Source organism: Cyprinodon variegatus, unplaced genomic scaffold (assembly GCF_000732505.1).
Source record: "Cyprinodon variegatus isolate N-32 unplaced genomic scaffold, C_variegatus-1.0 Scaffold136, whole genome shotgun sequence".
NCBI lineage: Eukaryota > Metazoa > Chordata > Actinopteri > Cyprinodontiformes > Cyprinodontidae > Cyprinodon > Cyprinodon variegatus.
The window spans coordinates 1,140,352-1,162,690 of NW_015150589.1; the positions used below are offsets into that span (position 1 = coordinate 1,140,352).

Consider the following 22,339-nt stretch of genomic DNA (forward strand, 5'->3'; position numbering starts at 1 on the left):
AAAAAAAAAAAAAAAAAACTTTCGTGACCCCCATGAAGTTCCTGTGGACCCCCTAAGGGTCGCGGACCCCCCTGCTGAAGACCTCTGAACTAGTTTGAAAATTTAAGAAATCCCTAAATAAAATTAAAAAAGGTTATCAATATAAAAAAATAATAAAATGACAGAGATTATAATAATATGTAAAATTTCACTCTGCGGAATATTTCTTGTGCTCTGATGAAGTTGATGATACTGTTTGATGATCTCTGATGGTTACCATGGACACTGAACTAACCTCCATGAGATCGACTTTCACTATCTGACCAATCAGAGTGAGAAAGATAAAAGAAAGAACCCGACTCACTCTGAGAGACTCGGACGAGCTCGGCCACGGTGAAAACTCCCGGTGTGACGAAGCTGTCCTGGAATCCCAGGTGACCTGCGGAGGGAGGAAGAGAAAGACACTGATTCTACTGTTCAGGTAGAAACATCTCAGGATTTCAATGAAGCTGAAGTACAGTAATGCTTGGAGGAAGAGAACTTTAAACTGATCCAATCACAAAAAGAGGAAACCATTTCATTCATTTCTTTTTTTAACACAGCACCAAATTACACAGATGTCACTTCAAGGATCTTTATGAGGCAGATGGATCAACTCAAATCCAGGATTATTGAATCCAGATTGAATTCAGATCGATCCGGTACAATCCAATCACCCAGAGCCGATCAGATCTAATTAACCTCAAAACCGTTCAATCCCCATTAAAGCAAAGTCAGTCATCAGATCATCATATAATAGAGAAAGAAGAAATGTTCTACCAGGGTTTGCTCTCTTTGGAATGAACCCTGATTCTGAGCAGTCTGTTGCTGCAGAGGAACCAGAACAGGTTCCTGTTTTATACAGTCGGATTAAACACTAAAACCAGCTTGGATCGGCCCATTTCCATTAGTACTAACTCAGCTTGTCTTCGTACAGCTCTCCTTGGCTCTAAGAGCTTTCCAGCATTTAGTGCCTGTTTTGATCCATCTCTAACAGGACTGATATGTGTTGAAAAAATGACATTAGAAGACGGCTGGCCTCTGATTGGCTGAGGAGTGGAGTCACCTGTTAGCTTTTTCCAACTTTTTATTGTCATTACTCTGTCACAAGTACAGAACAACGGCATTCACTCTAGAAATTTAATTAAAAGTTAAAAGCAGCTCATGCATCCCCTTTGGGGAGCAGTGGGCTGCCATTTGCGGCGCCCCGGGGGTTAAGGGTCTTGCTCAGGGACCCAGAGGGTCAGTCTATGGGAGTGGGTTTTAAACTCACAACCTCAGATTCCAAGCTCATAAATATTCAGCTACAATATTCCAAACTTCAAACCTTCAAAACGCTGGATTCACTGTGTGAGTGAACATCATAGCAAGCTAGCATTGGTAGTTTAGCTTACATTAGATATTATCTGACTGGTATCCTTTAGGATGATACAAAAGTATTCACTTGTTTATTTAATCATATTTGTCATTTAATGGAAATACAGCAGTTGCGAAAAATGTTTTGAGAATATATAAATGTTTTAAGAATAATATTTTAAGAATGAGATGAATATCAACGGTGTTTTGCACACATTTGTAATAAGGTTGGGAGATATGTAAGAATGTTCCAGCTGATATTCTTCAGAGGCAATGAGCGATATATTCGCACAGATGACTTTGTACGCAAAGACAATAACACTTTCAGAGTGCATCATCTGCACCTCTATTTTTATCCACCTGTGCACTTTGCAAAAACCTAATATGGTAAACATGCTTGTTTTCTTGTCAAAAATGAACTTCCTCTGTCTGGTTCTGGTTTGGTTGTTTTAAAAAACAAACAAAAAACGCTATTATTTGGTTGGATCAGTTATTTTTTTCTGTGTCAAGTTTAAGTAGATAAATCTCTGCTGCATGGTGGCACCAAGGAAAAAACCTGCAGCTGGAAGGAGTCTGTGTGAACCATTGAAAACAGCATTTTTTGGTTTGTTTTTTGTCATGGGCTGCGATTTAGGTCAAAAAAAAAAAAAAACACTCTTAAAAAAAACAATCACTGAAGGGCTGAGTCTTTCGATGCCGACAGATTCGTCCAATCAACCGACCTTATATTGTAACAGAACACCTATGATTCCTTTCCAGCCCTGGTAGGTTGTGTCACTACTTGATCTGTACTGTAGCATCATCCGTATCAGCAGGTCATTTGTGCATGAAAAACCAGATATACACCCTCGATTAAAAAACAAAAACAAAAAAAAATAGGTATTTTAAAAAAAATAAAATAAATAAATAAATGTTTTTCTCCCCCAAAAATAGTAAGTGTTCTAAACGATAATGTGTTAAAGGTTAATCATGTATTTCCTACGGAGAAAAAGGCATTATGATACTTTATAATTTATAACTCATCTGAGCTCAATCTGCACCAGAGATGGAACCCTACCTCCGGGAGGGAACTTTTTCGGCTTTGGATCGAAACATAAATCTGGCCTTTTTGAATTTTGTATTTTCCTTTCGTGTTAACCTTATGGTACATAGTGCATAATCAAAAAAAAAAAAGAAGAAACAACTAAAATGCATGTAAATGTATTTTTGCGGACATATTTTGCGGGACTACTCTGAGCATGTCTGAAAATGAAACAAACAAGCAGTTTAACGGAAAAAAATGTCAAAAGCATGATATTGTCTCAGAAAAGTCATAGAATTTTTAAAGAGATGTGGTTTAGCATTCTTTATTGATTTAAGGATAAAATATGTACGTTTAATACCATAGTTACATTTTTCATGGTGACCTGGATGAATGCACATGTGCAAGCAGATATCCGACGTCACGGATCGTGCTTCCGGTACGGATCGGGTAGTGACATTTGGATCAGAAAACAGGAACTGGTGTTACACCTTATTCTGTTCCCCATCATATATTGTGACCCACAAGGCATGGAATATAAAATGTGCCTGCTAAGTGGTAGAGATTGTAAAGCTAACTGTCTGCAACATGGAGCGTCAGAGAGACATCCAGGGACCAACATGGAAAATTCTCCATCTTCTGTGAATGTACCGTAAGATCTGGGGAACCTTTCAGATGACCTATCATGAAGTCACAGAAGAGCAGTCCACCCTGTTATCTTACTATAGTCAGTAATATAAACTATTTCCCTCTGGTTCACTCGGTCCACTGTCCCATTTAGACCTGAGCAATGTTTCAGAAGATCAGCCGCTGGGTAATGTCAGACTAAAGGCCATTAGCAGAAGGCAAGAAGGTCTGGTGAAACCTCGTCTCCAAAAGAATTATTAAAATCTTTCTTCAGAAGGGCAGAAAGAAAGCAGACAGAGCTGATTAAAATGTCCAGCAGCTGGTCTTTGTTGAAGATGTGAGCCGTTACCCTATGGCAGTAGGGTCTAGTCTAGTTAGTCCACTAGTAGACCCTCTGCCTCCTAGGAGCCAATCAGCAGGCAACAGATTCCAGATGTTCTACTATAGTAAAAACAGCTGAAAAGTCCTTTTGTCCTGCTGTTGGAGGTAAAGGTTCAGAGGCGGAGTCTCTGCTGAACAATACTCTACTGTGAATCAAACTGGCAACATAGGAGGAGTTTCAGGGAGCAGCTCCTTCAGTGAAACGTGTCTGCAGATGATGGATCTCATGGCTCCCCTGACTGACAGCAGAGTCAGAACATCCAGGATCAGGACCAGGATTAAGGCCTGAACCAGGATCCATAGTGAGGAAGTAAGCGTTTGAGTGTTCCAGGCAGGATAATCGTTTCCAGCTGTGGGTTCCAGAGTGTGTTTGACAGCACGTAGCTGAACTCGGGTCAAGGTCTAACACACACACACACACAGATAAAACTAGGAGGATATCCTTCACACGCAGAAATCGACCGAGGAATGTGGCTGTCTGTGTGTGTGAGATCAGCAGGGTCACACTCAGGCTGGCTGGCAAGTGTGTGTGTGTGTGTATGTAGTTACGTGTGTGTGTGTGTGTGTGTCTATAGTACCATATATGTGTGTGTACCTCACCGTTCTCTGGCTGCTCCTTGATGTCTGATTCGCTGGCCTGGTTGGGGCTTTCTGATTGGCTGGTTTCTGAGGGAAAGCAGAAAAATGCACGATGAGTAACAGACAGCAGCAGCTAAAACACACATACGGGTCGGTGGGAACATGAGCTTACTGACAACTGGAATGTTTCAGTTTTTTCAATCCTGACAACAGCAGTAGTAGGCTACCAAACATCCGGCCTGTTCCTTCTCAGGAAGAACATGTCTGACTTCCCCTGAAATAGCAGGACCCCAATCTGATCCAGAACCAGGCCCAGTGACTGTCTAACAAGCTATGGAAATAGTTGAGGGTGTCCCTCAGGGTTCCATCTTTGTTCCTGTTCTGTTTACTATTTCTGTCAATGACAAAAAGCAAATATTCTATCTTTAAGCTGATTATGCTGATATATACTGTATTGCAGCATTCACTAAAGAGGATGTGTTTCACTGTTCTTGATCAGATACAGGTTTCTCTTGATCATTTGGAGTGCAGCTTTTATTAATGTTGCACCAATACCGATACCAGTATCGAGCAGGGCCCCGATCCAGCACTAAAATGGTGGTATCGGTATCAGCGAGTACCAACAAATACGGCACCGATAGCATTTTTAGAGCCAAAAGTTTATTAAACTATTGTCGCCCATTCCAGGTAGGCAATAAAAGGTTCTACTGGATTCACTTTGTATTAGTCTTTTTCCTGCTTCACAAAGGTAGGCAGCAGCTTAACAAAGCCATGATGGCAATTATTTTACATCCAAGTAGTATGCAGCTGTTCATTTTTACACCCACACACCAACTTCAAACAGATGGTATCTGTATGGTATCGGCAAATACTGCACAGACAGGTATTGGGTATCGATATCGGGGCCAAAAAATGGCATTGGCGCAACACTACTTTTCATCATCGGTTAGTATTTAGGAAAAAAAAAAAGTGCAAAAAATATATTCAGTCAATGCTTATATATATAAAAAAGAGAAAAATATGTCAAACATTCAGTAAAACAATTCAGAACTTTCGGGTGTTTTTTTTTTTTAATCCAGCGCCAGGATTTATTAGATATTTTTGCCAGACATCAATGTGGATCAGGACCATAAAATGTTCTTCAGTGGGGAGTAGTTGGATAAGCCCTCAGGCCAGAGGTGGGACAGAGGTTTTTGTTTTGTTTTAATGGGTGTATATAACAAAAATAATTCAACAAACAAAACTTAAATAGGGAATCAGCCTGTGGTTTAGTGTATCCAGTAAGCCACACTGGTACTATTACAGACCCCTGATCCATGACACACCATTTCTAAATTACTGTTAAACTAAATGGTAAAGGTAGATTAAACTAGTCCAAGGAACCAGTCAGATACAGTCTCTTTTGTCAATACATATAAGAAATTAATTTAATGTTATGTCTCCAGTACAGGGGCCATTAATGGGGCAAAGACCAGTTCTATAGGTGGAATGGCCCCTATCAAGATCCGCCTATGACTCCAGATTTTATTCCTCTATGTGGATCTTTGGTTGGTTCCCCTATTTAAAGTGTTTTATTTGTGCAGACATGAACGCAGCTGTCTTTCTGGAAAGCGGACTAGAACTACTGGCTCCATAAGAACTCTACTTCTCTGATGGTGAAACCTGAAAGTTTGATTCAGACCGTTTTCTGTAGCAAGGTTTCTGTTTCTGTTTTAGTAGTATAAAAGAACAAATAAATATTAGCGGTGCGTCTTTCTCTCAAAACCTGAAGCTCCCTGCAACTGACTGCATCAACATCACCCAGCAGACCACTCAGATAATGAAAGCAGGAACCAATTAATGAAATGGTTCAATTGTTTTCTATCGGAACACAGAATCTGATTTCTGGATTTACATAATTTGCATTCCCAGCCCGAGACATGTCTGACCCACAAACAGCCTGATTTTTTTTCTACTTTACAGGGAGGTTCTGGTTGGCTTGGAGTTTCTCTGAGTGAAAAGTAGCTGGACTGCTCATCAGCAGATATGAACCAAAGTGAAGCAACTCTAGGTGTGAAAACACCCTTAAAGTTTTGGTTTGAACTGTTTGTGGTGAGGTTCTGCAAAGGTACTGGTACCAGTTTCCTCAGATGGCTGTCAGATCTACCGGGTACTCTTACACCTTTATGTTGTTATCTTAGTTTGGATCATTTAGGAACCGCCTGATAGAGTGATCACGTCTCCTGTTGGTTTTATTACTGATCCCACAGCTGGAATACAGCATTCCTGTCTAAACCCGTCCATTAGACACCTCCATGTCTGAGACAGTGGTTCTGTTGAGGTGATCTGTTTCAAGCAGTCTTCTCAGCAAGGTTGAACACAAGTTAACAGAAGTTCTATCTTCTGGTCCTGACTCTGGCATCTGCAGCTTCATCGACACACAGCTGATCCATATATTCAGCTGAAAAGAATCATTAACTCACAGCTAAAGATTGAAAGAACAGAATCTTAGGAAGATCCAGCAGTTCCTGTCCTTTCTGCTGCTGAACTTCCTCCTCCGGGAAGTAACACCGCAGGGAGAGTTCCTGCAGAGGAAACTTTCAGTGGATCTGCGGAGAACATGCAGGATAAATCAGCTCTCCTTCTCTCTCCACTCCTGAAAATGATTTAGCAGCTTTAGTGGCATCGATCGGCTGTGCTGCAGATAAAATACTGAAGGAGGAAGAAATATTAGCCCTGGTGCTCCTGCAGCCGTGACTCAGGAGGGGCTGAGAGCTGCAGGAGGTCCGTTCTCCAGTTCTCCTCAGAATCGTAGAGGATCCAGCATTTTTTAAACTCTTTTCTTCTCCCATTTTATCCCATTTGTTTCCTTAAACCCTCTTAATCCTGTTATTGCACCTGATCACCACCAGGCTGCGTCCTTTGTTCAAACTCTCAGCTGTTCTCTAAGGACCCCCTAACCCCCACCACCCCCTGTACTGAGACAAAGTGCAGCATTTATCAGCCTTGTTTGCATGCCGCTCACCATGTCGTCCTGCTTCAGCTGCTTAAAACAAAGAGCATCAGCCCGAAACCACGGCAACGGGGGGTGGTGGTGATGGGTGGGTGCTGGGGGGCATTTTCACACACTCCCTCCCCTCATTCATCAGTCAGCAGGTTAATTAAATATGCTAATGAGGCGTGGGAGCAGACCGGACTGTCTGCCTACACCATCCCAACCTGCATGGGGGGGGGGTCAGACCATCTGCATACATGAGACCAGGACTTCATCACACCGATAAAATTCTGAATTCCCATTAAGTGTCAGAACTATTCCTGCTGTTTTCTTTAATCTCTTTCCAGAAAGTCTGCAGGATTTTTGCCCAGACGGGTCAAATGCAGGCAGCGTTTCTTCAGGGTGAGACGAAGCCTGGTGACGTTTGGTTCAGATGCAGATCTGTTCTCCGCTGAATAAAGAGGTCAGATGGTAAACAAGGGAAAGTTCTTGATGCGGACCAGTCTGACTGTGGCTGGATGTCCGTAGATGGGTCCGTAGAAGTTCATCAGGTTTCTGTTCCTGGTGTTTGATGAATATTATTGCTTCAAAGAAAAGAAGCAAACAAACGGGTCAGATCCAACTGTTGTTGGATATAACTGGAAAAAACTAAACAGGTTCTGGTTCCTGTAGAAGTAGGAATCTCTATGCCAGACTACAAATTTTGTTGCTGCTTCCTTCGATATGTTTATAGCGCTGAAACAGAGGATGTTAAAATTTGGATTCTCCAACCAATGAAGCCTTTTTCTCCCCATCGCAGGTTGGAGCAGATTGGTTCTTTTTTAATCACTGCAGAGTGAAGTTAAAAACGAATGAAAATCATTCAGATGATAAAAACCTGTTCATGTTTAGTTTATTTCATTGTTTTCAGCCGGGCTTCAGTTAAGCCACTTAAAGGGAAATCGTGCCCGTTACCTCTATGCTTGTGTAATTTCTAAAAATAGCTGCTGTTTTTCCAGCTCTTTGAATGTTATTAAATAAATTTTAATTTACGTCTGGGTTTGATTTTTTACATTTTAGGTAAATAATGAAATATAATAATGCTAATTTCAAAAATAATTGTTTACCGTCTGTTTCTCTTCTGCCTTCATGAACTATTGTACTTCTTTCATTCTGCATTTCTTTTTATTTCTAAGAGCCATCGGAAAAGTTAATGACATTAAGTTAAAGACTGCAGCTTCTAAATTTTTTTTTTACAACAATAGATTAAATACGTTTTTCAAAGAAATGGGTTTAACTCAGTCTTTATGACTTCACAGACTATGCTTTATCCTGCCATGGTTGCTAGGCAACAGCGATCGCACTGAGGTAAGGGTAGCGACAGCTGGTGAAGGCTCTAGGTAGATGGCGGCTCATTTCTGGACTTTGGCAGTCCTCAAAGGATCCGGTCTTTGTTGGTCAGTTCCTTTTGATACAGTTCCTGACTTTAGCTGTGAAACATCCCAAACCAACAACTTCTCTGATTGCTCATGTAGAGATGCACCGATCCAGTTTTTTTCCGATCCGATACCCGGGCTGAGTGTATCGGCCGATATCCGATACCTATCGGCCGATATCCGATACCTATCCGATTCAACTGTTAAATTAATGAACCGTACATCTCGCTATGTGAGTGAAGGCTTTGGCATAGACATAAACATTGTTAAAACAAAAGGTAACAACACAGACATAAATGTGCTAGGGCTGCAACTAATGGTTATTTTGCAAATCATTAGTTAGCAAAAGGTTACTTAAAGAAGATTTTTACAGAATTAAAGCAGACAAAACTAAAGCTTTTCCACTTGAGGAGTTCTGGATAGAGTATATTGACAGAAGAAATTTTTTTTTTTATCCTAAATGTAAAATGTTTTTCTATTTTTTTTTTTTACAATTTTAGTATAATTACTGCTCTAATGATGGGTTGCTCTGAAGGCTTATTTTCGAATCTCTATACTCCAGTTAACGATGACTCGATTACTAAATTAGTTGAAAATCATTTCAATAATCTATTAATCAGGATAAATCTGATTAATTCTCTCCCAAAATGTAAATTATTTTATTTAATAACAAAGAAGCACCAAAAAGAAAAAGAAATAACAGTTCCATGCAATGTGCACTGGATTGGATCTCCAATATCCGATATCAAATCACTGATATCAATCCAGATAATTAGTCAGTATCAGAGCCTGATCCAGGTATCGGATCGGGGCATCTCATGTCTAGAGAAATGTCAACCAACAGGTTAAATAAAGTTTTCCCATATGTATCCATGACCCTGAGCTTGGATGATGAGATGATCAGATTAGAGATCAGCTGCGTGCCACCATCAACCTCCAATATTTAAACACAAAGAAAGGCTCCACCCACAATCAGTTTCCAAACTTGAAGAGAAGTATGCAGCATCCAATAGGTAGACAGAGACAGATGCTCCGCCCACCAGTAAAATCATTATTAGGTGGATCAGTTCCAGGTGCTCAATGGGTGTAGATTTATATCTCTGTATCTTAAAATGGAGCAGAACCAATGCTGGGCCTGGCACCAGGTGACAAAGCAACTGTACGGTTGGTCAAGATCACAGAGCTTTAGGACCAAAGGAACTCAGAGTTAAATGATGGTTCCAGACTTATCTATAATCCTTAAATTCTTGGGGGTGGAACAGCCTCATTGCACTTAACCTGGTTCTCTGTCGTCCAGGTGGACCTGCAACACCTGATGGAAACAACTGGTAGCGACCGGAACTACAGCAGACCTGACACTGCAGCGTAAGGTAATGAACTTCCTGACTCATTAACAGTCCTGATGAATCACAAGCAGAAGAATCAGATTCCTGGACTCATCAGAAAGGAAACGGGTTCTTTTTATTTTCATCCAGCACTAAAATTTGACCCAAATATGCTAATTATTAATCCTCGGTATCAGAAAAGAAATGTGAAGCTGGTGCCGATGGATTAAGGTCGGATTTAATCAAAGAAAATGGGTTGCTATTTATCATCTATAATGGCAGCAAATGATTTTACATATTTCTTTCTGAAAATATTTATATTAAAAATATGTTTCTATGCAATATATTATAAATGTTTCCTTTATAAATAGAATATACTGTTGTTATTTTTATGATTTGAATTCCAGAGCTAAAGCAAAGCTGACCCAGTTTAATGGAATTTTTTTATATATATATATATATATATATTTGATCAAAATTAGACTCCGGACAGAGCGACGATGGAGAACCTGATCCTCTGTCGTTAAAAGTTGTTTTCAAGAAGATTTTTCCGGGGTTGGAACCTGCCTGGTTGGATCCCAGAACGCCCAGTGAAGGTTAAGCTGCTGATCCAAACCTCTTTTTGCTTTTCCTCATTTATCAACCTGAACATGTTTGTGAAACGAACCGACGGCAGCACATTCATAGAACCCGGACCGTGAAAAAAGGTTCTGATTTTTGGGTTTCCAGGCAGAGCTGCAGAAGCAAGGCCCCGTTTGGCACCGTGAACTCTGGTGTGCACCGGCCAACAACACACACACTCATTCAGACCGTTTCAGGATCATCACCATCAGCAGACGCCATTTTCTAAAACCCCCCCACCCAAACACACGGATATACAAACACGGCCTCCCCCCCACGGAGGCGGAGCAGGGTGTTTGGGTTACTGTGTGATAGAAAATGTGTGAAAGCGAGAAGGTAACTGTGTCAGTGTGTGTGTGGTTTTTGGCAGCAGCTCCTTGGCAGCCGCTGGCGCCTCGCCGTCCAACAAAGACGTCGGCTGCAGGATGAAGCGTCTCGTTGTCAGCAGCGTCTCAGACATTAAGCTTGGTCTGTTTCACTCATTCCCGTTTCAAAGTAACAAACCGACTGAATCCCACTCTGCACCCAGCTGGCGAGCCACACCCAGGTGTCTGTCTGCGTTCTCCTGGCAGCCATCTTAAAGCTTTGGCAACCATTTTGGAGCTTCTGTCGGCTTTCTTTAAGCTTCTGCCACTCGCCACCTTCTGCCAGAACAAAAGAGCTCATGCCTTTACACCACCCCCAAACACACACACACAAACCGTTTTACCAACACGCTCTGCAAACCCACCGGGAATCCAACAGACCAGTTTAAGTTCTTGCAGCTTCTGGTAACAGCTGCAAGAATATGGCTGACCTCTGACCTTTGTCTGACTGAGAGGTTTGAAAGCAGAGGCCATATTTGTAGCTTTTATAGGCAGAAAAGTTTTCACCCTAAAGTTGAAATAAATTAAAATGCATCCATGGAAAAGCTTCAGAACCAGGATGGTGTGGTTCTGAGCTCAGGGGGTTCTAAAATGATCCATTTAAGTTTTTAAGGGCCTTCAGACGATGTGTTGAGAATCGATGACATCAAAACTAAACTGAATGAAACTAGGTTACAATTAGCTTTTCAAAATGATTAATTATTTGTGGATCAGTGATTCTATGTTCCTTTTGTGAGTCATTTCTTCTCTCCTTGAACCCCAGTCGGCATCGGCAGATGGCCGCTCACACAGAACCTGGTTCTATTGGAGGTTTCTTCCTGTTAAAAGAGTCTTTCCTCTCTGCTGTCACTGCATACATGATATGGTACGCAGTGACAGTGAAGGGATTTCTGAAGAATCAACACCAAATTAAAAGCAAATATCTGCTGTTTCCTCCTGCTCATCCAGAATAAGTGAATCCTGTAAAGCTGGAGACTGAATGAAATCAGCTGGTTTTCCTTAGATAGACAACTTTGAACCGATCTGACTGTATGATCTGGTTGAATTCTCTCTGTGAAGTGCCCTGAGATGATACATGTCGTGAAATGGCTCTATATAAATAAATTGAACAGAATTAAATCTAATTATTAGTAAGAAGGCAGTGATGACCGGCAAAATGTCTTCACTTTAGTTCAAATGGTCCTCACTTTGCTGGTGAAACTGGAAAAGAGGTCCTCACTCTGATGCAGAAACAGCAGCACACAAACACATCCACCATGTTGAAATACTTAATGAGGAACTTCCATTGACTTCAATCCTACTTCCATGACCCAACACTAACATTTACCATTACCAACAAATACCTAAATCTAAACTCAGTTCCCACCTTAGTCCCAAACCTAACCCCCACCTCAAGAAGAGAACTTCTCATCGTCGTTGGTCCCCACTAGTACTTTTAAGTCCCCAAAATGTAGCATGTTTCTGGTAATTTGTCCCCAAAAAAACATGGTAACAGTCACACAGTGTGATAATCCAGACTGTAGTCTGCAGCGTAACATACTGTAAACCAAGGCTGAGTGGGTGTGTCTTATCCAGTCAACCCATCAATCAAACCGTTCATCGACTGAACAGATTGGACCAAAATGACATGCATCTCTGCATTTAAAAAAAAACTTGAAAGCAATATTCATCTTTAAGGCCATAGCTACAACTTTATTATTAAAACAATTACACACACACACATATATATGTCAAGTCTAATATATATTCATAACTATTTACTACTGATTAAGATGCCAACTTGATGCAAAAGGATTCTGCAAGATTTTCAGCATTGGTGCTGACTTAAAGTGGCATAGTTATGTTAAATAACTAAACAAGAAAAAGTCCAACGATGATCAGAACAAAATAAGCCGATAATAACGGTTGTGGACCTTACAGCGCTCTCAGGCATCCAGAGGCCATGGATCTGGATTCAGAGCTTCTGTATTTCTGCAGCTCATGCCACAGAGAGCAACAGCATCTCTGCAGCGCTATGTACCTCTACCTCCTCCTCTTGCTCTTCCTCCTAAAAACAAACAGGTCTGGAATCTCATTGCGCCTCAGAAAGTGGAACCACATCAAACAGAGCTTTAATCCGTTCTGGATGCAGCCGTCCTCTTTACTATTATTAGAGGTTTGAGGAGAGACGGCGTTCTGTTCCAGCTTCATGTGTTGATGAAGAATCTCTAGATCCTCCTCTCGGACCTCACACTGAAAGCCACACCAGGTGACTCACCTGCAGCTTTATGGAGGCAAGTCTGGATCTGGACTAAGGTGCATGTCTGTTTGGACCAACAAGACCGGATACAACATTTTAGCAACATGTCCGAACATGTAAACATCTGACCCTCAGTTTGATGTGACTGAGGTGTGGGGAAGAGCAGGAGGAGGAGGAGGAACATGAGTTAAGGAGGAAGCTTGTGTTCTGCAGCCTTCAGGACCTCGGTGTGGAGAGGCAGTGAAGGGGAAAGGTCAGAGGTCAGAGAGTGTAGGCGGAGCGGTAACCGAAAGCTGAAAAAAGCGGAATCACATCTGATGTGACGAAGAGGAGTTCCTCCGCTCTGCAGGATGAAGATGGACCTGCTTTAATAAAGTCTCGGGGAAACACAGACGAGCAAGGAAGACGGCGAGGAAGAGGATGCCGATGAAGACGAGGAGGTGGGAGAGCGCGAGTCCAATCCCATCCTGCAGAAAATCAATGGTAATGGCTTCTCTGCAGCAGAAGCTTCAACTGGAATTAGAAGCAGAAAACAGACGATTGGAGAAGACCGGCGACCGCACCCCCCAGCCCCCACTGCACTGAGCACCGGCCACCCGGCCCACTTCCATCACAGGCTTTCAGCTGATCACTGGGGGGAGTGAAGGAAGAATCAGGAATATTCAGGAACGGCCCAGGAGCAGGGAGGCCTTCCTGAAGCAGGTTCTGCTGCTCAGAGGTCCTGATCCAATGATGCCTCTAACGAGTAACATAAACCCAGAAATACTTTTGGAAGGTTCTGAACCAGAAGAAAGGACCATAAGGTCAGAACCAGAACTAGCTAAGCTCCACCTTAAAGTTCTACCAGGAGGGTTCTGTGAGGGGTTCCATCAGTAAATCAACAGTACCATGATTAAAGCCTCTGGAGGCAGTCAGACCCACTGGACTAAGCTGAACCAGCCAGACGTGATGTTTGGCCCGATTGGGTCAGAGGTCCTGGACCTGACAGGAAATGTGCCGTTTATTAGCAGGGTGTTGGTTCTGACTGAGACTTTGACCCAGGAGGATCTCCAGTCGGTATCACTATCACCTGTGTGAGGGCACGAGTACCACTCAGCCCTGATAAAGGGGCCCGAATGGGCGGAGCCTCGTCTGCAGGGGACCTATCAGAGGACAGAATCGGGTTGTTTCATTCAGGTGCAGAAGTTCAGCCCAAATGATGGTTCAGTTAACTTCAGGTAAAACCAACATCAGAAAAAAACCTCACGAGAACCACAGAAAGAACCACAAAGAAAACATTAGCACCAGTTAATGGATCCAGAACCGAGCGGCTGCAGCTTCAGAAACAACCTGGAATCGGACCGGACTGAGCAGCCGGACTGGATGACAAAAAAAAACATTGGCTCAGTCCGGTTTTTACAGCTTCATCAGTGAGAGGAGGAGGAAGAGGAGGGTCAGAGTACAGCCCCCCCCCAGCAGCAGAAACATTCCTGCTCCTGCTGGGCTCCTAATCTGCTGCATCATGAGATGGGGGGGGGTTCTCATTATTATTCCTACTGCGGTGACTCAGCCCATTTAGTAATGGAGAGCCCCGGCCACCTCAGGATGGAGGGAGCCATTTCTCACCCCCTCACCCCCCCACCTCACATATTTTAGATATAAATTATCCTCGGCACTTACAAGCTGTGGGGGGGTGGGGGGTTCAGGAACGCTGCAAGGTCACACTGAGATGTTTGAGACGGAACAGAATAAGCGAGGAAGAAGAGGAGGAGGAAAACGTGTCACAGAAGGGAAACCGTCTAATCTTCTCTAAGTTCGTCTCGATCTTCCGTTTATTTGGCCTCTTCACTAACATGGCGTCCCAGCAGGTCACCTAAAGCAACACGGTTTCTACCAGAGAAGAAAAAACGCCAGCCTGCTCTCCAGCTTTATGAACAGTTATAGAGAAAACACCAGAGTTTGTTTGCATTATGAAGAAGTTCCTAGTATGAAGTTTACCTAATATTTTTATAATCCTCCATCCATCCATCCATCCATCCATGGCTCTCTTTTCTTAGCTGGTTTCTACTCCGGCTCTGTTCAGGTTATAAGTTCATGTTCTCAGATCTAATCTTATTCTAACTAATTAACTTAACGAGCCTTAACGAACCCTCTGTGCTCGTTAAGGACAGGATTACCACCTGAAGCAGTAATCTCTGCACAACCATCAGGTTACCCCAGGACAATGCTGGCCTTCTATCACATCCAGGTTTGACACTTCCTCTTATCTTAGAAATGCATTCAGGGGCAGATATAAAATCAGAATCTCCATCGTCACTGGGAACACATGAAGCTACTTCAATAGATAGCTGTGTCATCCAGTAGTAGAAAATATTTTCTGAGGTTTAATTAATCAATCCGGCTTGGGTAGAAGCTGACGTTTGGATGAAAGTCATAAAGCAGACGGAGAACACTGGGGTCAGGGTCGGGTCAGAAACCCCCGGAGACTGGGCGGGGCCACATAACCCCAGCAGATAGGTGAACAATGAGGACAGAGGAAGTGGACAAACAGAGGGGAAGTGGCAAAACGTTAAAGCGGCTTTACCGGACCATCAGCTAACAGCGGGACGGCCGTACCCTAGCCTGACCCAAACTTACCTGACCTCACCTCAACCCGACCCGACAGCAGCAGGTCAGCTCCAAGGTAAGTAGCAGGAATGCTGTAGCATGACATGAGGTCACAGGATCCGAAATCTGAAGAACTGATTCTGCTCAAATTTAACCCGAAACACCAGTAGAACTTCACAGGCAGCTGAACCTTCCAGTTAAGACACTTGGAGCAGGAATGGGTAGGAAAGAACTGGAAAGATCTACCTGGAATGGGAACCGCACCAAGACATCTTTATCAGTCAAAAAATAAGCTTCAGTGGAAATGTTCTAAAACATTTCTAGGATCCAAGTTCAAATGCGACTAAGTTAAAGAAGCCAGCAGGTGTTCAGGTTACCATTAAAGTCTGGAACGACTTCCTGCAACCAGCAGGAGGTAGCAGTGATCAAAGGAGTTCACACTCTCAGAAGAAACTCACTAAAAGATTCAGGAAAGAAAAAAAAAAACAGAGAAACAAATAAAGAAAAAAGCTGGTGTTGATTTGAAGGAGTCTGAAAATCCAGACGGAATGATTTCTGAATATGGTTCAGATTTCAGTTTCACTCGTCAATGTCACACAAAGTCGACTTTAGTTTAGAGAAACCGTAAAGGAGGGAAGATGAATGAAGATTTTAAATGACGGATGTCATCGGCATAGAAATGCTGGATCCCAAATGGTAGCAGGACCGAGTATGGAGCTCTGAGGAACTCCACGGTCCACCAGGTGGAGCTGGACCAGAACCGATGCAGAGCTGTTTGGCTCATCAGGAGAGAACATTATGGTCGAAAGCCATGAGGTTACCAGAGTGTCTTAAATCACAGCAAACATAAATAATAAAAATGTTCCCTGGACATTATTCTCTATGTTTTTCTGGAAAGATTTTTCATTAAAAAAATTCTTAGTGAGATATGAACTAGAAAGTAAAAATCCCAAACTGATCTACTGACCAGAATAGTTCAGACTCACTCCTATAATAACCAGTAGAGGGTGCTATGTTAGCAGTCTTTTAGGCAGAGTCCAGCTACCTGAACTGGGTTAACCTCTGACCATCATTCTGTTTTTAGTTTCTTTTCGAAACTGTTTTAGATCAGCTGGCGGGAGAACAAACCTTCCAAGAATTTCTGCTGATCCCGCTCCGATCATGTTAGGGGGGAAAATCAGAGTAATCAGGTTAAACGGTGACGGCAGAGGATCAGTGTGTAAGCAGGTTATATCCTGAACAGGCTTGGAAACAACATGTCAACCAGAGATTCAGAACCGACCTTTGGATCAGCAACAGCCTCAGCTGTTGGGTTTCACTGGTATAGCCAAAGGAAGTTCAGAGAAGAAGTTCCCATTAGGGAATCGGTTGGAATGCAGATCATTTGGTGAAGCTTAAGCTTCCCTGTCTGGTACTGTGGACACTGCCCTGGTCCACCCAGCCACTTTAATACCAACCATTTTCTTCTTCCTGGCTACACTGCGTACCATTTTTTCAGCACAGTGTTGAATGGCTGATGTGGAGTGGACCATGAGGTTCTCTGTGCACCAATGTATTTTGCTTAAAGAGTCCGCCAAACATTGGTCCCAAACCCAGGAGTAGATCTACAACAAAGTATCTACAGAAGAAGAGCATCAAGATGGCCCAGTCAAAGTTTGACCCTCAGAGCTCATTGGACAAATGTCCATAAACTGAAACCATGTTTTAAAGAAAACAGCGACAATGAAGTCTGATGGTGTAAAAGCAGACTGAGGAGGAGATCTTTGGTAGTCAGAAACCTCCTTCAGCTTCATTCCCCATCTGGGATCAACCTTGGCTCACCGCAGCCACCTGCAGGACCGGCAACAGACCCGCCTCAGCTTCATCCACTCAGATCTCTGCTCTTCATCACATTCAGAAATAAAAACGGACTTCCTGGCTGATCGCCTCGTGTGTTCACAAGCGTGTTATTGATCGGTCGGAGTGAGACCTCTCAGCTCGACAGGCGGTCTGGGACGTGTTGCATCGTGCTCCCTCTGCGCTTGTCCTCCACCCCCCCACACACTCAAGACTGTTAGCTCCATTTGCAGAGCATCCTGGCAGGGCCAAGCTAGCGCTTTAATATCTATCTTAAGAGTTGACAATCTTTGGGGCAATTAAAGCGATCGATACAGTCCTGAGAGAGGAGAGAGAGCAGCCTCTTATCCCCAGTAATAGCTCTCACTAAATAATGAATACATGCCGACCACGAACACACACACACACACACACACACACACACACACATAAACCTTGGAGCAGGGAGCTGCAGGGTTCCAGACACCTCCCTCTGTGCTCACAAAGACAAACCTCTCTGGTTGCCAGCACACGCAGATTTACAGCCGTACCTGAACACAACATGCGAGGGATCTGATCATCAGCTCTTCAAAACCAGAGGGGGAAAACTACAACTCCCAGGATGCATTTCATCCAGCAATCCCGTGATCTACCTGTGATCACAGCTGAACCCTGAGATCTTCAGATGATTTCACTGCCTCAGAGTTCTGACTCTGTGTCTGTGGGCTCAGGTGTGTATTTCTATGCGTTTCTGTGCGGTTCTGTCTCCAGACTCTGGGTCGATAGCAGCTAATTAACCTCCTCTGACCTGGGTCAGGAATAAGTCTGCAGATCAAACCGCATCTGATGAACGTTTTAAATACTCTGCATGCTGACAGATGACGGTGTCGTTAATAAATCTGCAGTGCAGGGCTGGATTATTCCAGGGATTTAAACTTCTTTAGCTCCACTGCTGCTGAACCTGACGTCATGCAAACAGGCTGATCCCGACCAAAGCATCCGAAGGAACAAAACCGAACACCACAAACCGGACCAGAAGAGTACCGCTCAATAAATCAGGACATCTACTACATCCGCAGAAAAAGAGCTCCATCTCGTCTAAATGTTTCCACTGTTTATCAACTAATCGTTTGCACCAAAGTCGTGAACGTTTTAATCTAAAGTTTGGTTTTATCCCTACCAACAGAAGCCGGAACCAGTATGGGTTTCAGTAGAAATAGATTAGAATGCCATCTGCATAGAGGTGTCTTTATAAAGGGGTCATAGAATGCAAAACCAAGTTTATATTGTCATAGATAAATAACGATAGTTGAGTGGGTGAACTGGAAGTACAGAGAAGTCCAAACCCTATCAACACCTCCTTTCTCTGCAAATCTCGCAGTTCTATACCTTCACCATAAAACATATTCAAACGAAGCCCCGAGTTGACGTAAACTTGAGGATGTTGCCTTATTTGGTTCTGGCCTGTACTGTTGTCACGCCTTGGCGGGGCGGGTATGAAATGTCGACTGCTGGGCCGCTGACTGGCCCGGACCTCAGCAGAGAGCCATGAGCCACCGTCCTCAGCTGGAGGATGGGGGCTGGGGGTCAGTGAGTGAGTGCTTGTTGCTATGATGCGTCTTTGCTCAGCAGCTTTGCTCGTTGTAAACCAACCAATCAGGGCACAGCTCATCTAAATATTCATGATCTTACCATAAAAGGGCTTTTAACCAGGCTTTCATTAGGGCTCATAGAACAGCAGATATGCCATTTTCAGCCCAACCAATGTTACACACCCTATTCAGAGACCTTTAGGACCAGCACCAAATACCCTATAGAATCATTCTATGGCCCCTTTAAAGTCAGAAGCTGTTTATGTCTTGGGGAGCTGGGGTGGGGTCATGGATAGGGTCTGGGAGAACATTGGTTCTGAGGCCTCAGAGCTGGGAGTTCACGGAGGCCCAGATGATCATGTTTTCATTAGGAAGAACTCACTGTCTGACCAGGAAGAACCAGCCACTCTGATTGGAGGAGGGAGGGGGGGTCGCTCTGGGCCATTGGTGGGTGGGGGGCGTTTTTAACAGCGGTGTACTGATCTCCTGTGATCTCCTTCCTGTGTGGCTGTCAGAGCCTGTGGCGGAAGCTTACATCTTCCCCCAGCTCGTACCCCCTCCCTCACAGGACTCCATGTTTCTCTCCTCTGACCCCCCTCTGCATCCACCCAGTCCCTGGCCTCGGTTTACCCCTGAGGAGGTTTTCCTGCTGCTGAGAAGACTGTAGGAATGAAGGAGGGAGGAGGAGAGAACATAAACCCAGCAGCTGCAGACAAACACACTGCTTATCTCACACGGTTGTAGGAGAGATTGAGACGAGGAGGAGGGAGAATCAGAGCAACATAATGCCGCCTTTGTTGGGACGGAGTTCTGTTGGAAGATGATCGTCCCACTGAGGAGCGTCGGTACAGATGGATCATGTCTGCTGCTTCTCCAGCTGTGTGTGTGTGTTTGCCTCAGACATGCAGCAGTTCAGATCGCAGCGATACAGACAACAGCGCTCCGATCAGGTTAGCTTCAGGACAGGGAGGGAAGGAGGAGGAGGTGGAGGTGGTGTCTGGGAGGAGGTTATTAGGGAACAAAAATCTGGAAATTCTGTTTGAGGTGGGAAATCCTGCAGTGTTTCTTGAACCTAAAATAATAATGTAAAATCATTAAAAATTAAAATTATAAAGAGTTTGAGATCTTTTCTGAAATCTTTCATTATCATGTAGCATTTCTCAAGCAGGAAACCTGACATAAAAAGGGAAAACAACATCAGATCTGAGTTTAGTAAGTTAGTTTAGTTTGGTTAGGTGGACGATTTGATTCATCAGAACCCCGCTGACTGGGCCCTGTCAGTAATCCCTTCGGATCAGATGTAGCGCAGAAGCCGGGCCTTTCACGTCTAATTCCGGGCCGCCTCCTCTGAGCTTTCATCACACCGCTAAGACCCGAACAAAGGAGGCCAGTGGCTCTGCCGGAGAGCGGGGCCCCTGGGGGCCAATATTTACACCAGGAACACAAACTGGACTTTCCCAAGATTTAATGAACAGAACCCATTAAAAATAAACCCAAACCGAGCGGTTCAGCTCAGTTCTTCCCCAGGAAGAACTGAAAAGTGTCCCAGGAAGTTCTGGGTCTATAACGGAACCAAATTCACAAAATAATGAAATTTGAATCTGCAGGAGACCTGTGGGACCAATAGTGGCGCAGCTCAGAAGAACAGAGCCAGGGACCCTGATTCTGACCTAGGACCTGGTTCAGACGCAGCAGGAAGAGACCATTTCCTCGGAACCGGTCCACAGATTGTCCATAATCTGCTCCCAGAGTCCAGATCTTTATAAAACCAGCTGAGTCTGAGGTCCATCAGTGAACAGAGCTGAAGCGATGCTCAGACCTGCTTCCACAAAGAGTCCGACTGGGATACCGGATCAGCTCCTGGTCCAAGTCCCTTTAATAACGGACCCGGTGTTTTTGTTCTGACAGGATCATTTATTGCCGAGCCGGGCCCTGAGACGGGCCGACCCAGGGATGCTATCGTTTAAAAGGAATATGGAGAGGAATTATTTATGAGGCTGTGCACACACACACACACACACACACACACACACACACACACACGGTCCGCTCTGCAGAACCGCTCTGAAGGGCAGACCTGAGATCAGCAGAGGGGGGGTTACTGTATCTGCAGCCCCTCCTGGAATACCAACTAGCATGAGGTCGTCATCTGGTCCAGGACCAAAACACAGAAACATAACGGCCCCTCATTGGCAGTCACCGGCCAATCAGAACGCAGAGGGAAGGAGTGAAAACTAAACCAAAGATAAAGCTTCCAAAACAGACTTTTTTTTTCTTCCTATGAATAGATAACCTTCCTCAGCTCAGCCTCAGAACAGAACCACTACGGTACCGCTCACGGTGAGAGGTTCTGATCTGCTGACCCGTTCTTCCTCCATCACTGCCTTTTTTCCCTCTGACCGAGCATCAGCAGCTTTCTCTACCTCTCTGCTCTAAGCTGCGGTTACACTCACCTCATGCATTATGCAGAGGAACCCACCGAGCACGCTTCTCCACAGTCGCAGAGCTGTTGGTGCTCCTGGGACACCGAGACAGAACCTCAGAACCCTGACAGTGTCGGTCCAGCTGCTTCCCACCAGGCGAGAGCTGCTGTGGGTCAGTGAAGCCGATCTGAGGGGACAGACCGACCCATCAGTGGGGCTCTGCTCCTCAGTCCTCATCTAAGTCATCACTCCTTTCTTCTAACGCTCATGAAGCCCCTCAGCTTTGACCTGCCCTGAAGCACCCGAGGAACATCTAATCAGAGGAGAACCATCACTGGTCCATGTCTGAGCATATCCCCAGAGTTTTATCAAAGTTCTGCTATGATCTACAGGAAAACAACTGATATTATCAAAGTGAATGTTCTTCAGGTCAACCCAACAGAACCTGATGCTCTGAGCTCTTCAAGGTAACACAGTTTGATGTATTTCAGGTCAGAGGACCGAAGTTCTGGATGACTGGACAGAGAAATGGAGGCGTCTGGTTTTATTCTCTGAATCATTAAGAAGAGAGAATTTCCCGAGGATGATTCCCTGAGGAACTTCATCAACAGAACCCAGTTATCTGATACCAAACAGTTCAGTTATTTGGCAAAAAAAAATATTTTTACTGGACTCATGAAGCCATGATGGCCGTTATCGTATAGCTCAATGCACAGATAAAAAACAGCTGTGAAATATTAAATAGAGAATAAATTAGATTCATTTTTTTTTGTATTTTATTTTAAAATAAATGTTATCAAAAATAAAATCCATTTTCCAGGAGAACCAGACAATATGGCCTAATATTTCAGAAAAGATATTAACCCTGTAATGCCAAATGTATCGTATTTGATACATACTTTTTCTGAAATGTTTTGCGTCTGACACCTTTTGCATAATTTAATGGTAAAAACTTTGCTCAAAATCCTATTGTACACAATCAGATATACCTGATAACAGCCA

General features: G+C 43.7%; 1 protein-coding gene across 6 annotated transcripts in view; it reads right to left on the bottom strand.

Annotated features, from left to right (window-relative positions):
* Positions 1-22,339, bottom strand: part of nfia (nuclear factor I/A) — a 96,437-nt gene that overhangs the window by 24,889 nt on the left and 49,209 nt on the right. For all 6 annotated transcript variants that reach the window (XM_015376547.1, XM_015376545.1, XM_015376548.1 and 3 more), the window contains exons 3-4: positions 4,004-4,069; positions 344-418 (exon numbers count right to left, since the gene is read on the bottom strand). In XM_015376547.1, the coding sequence (XP_015232033.1) occupies positions 344-418; positions 4,004-4,069 (141 nt within the window). The remainder of the gene's footprint in view (positions 1-343; positions 419-4,003; positions 4,070-22,339) is intronic.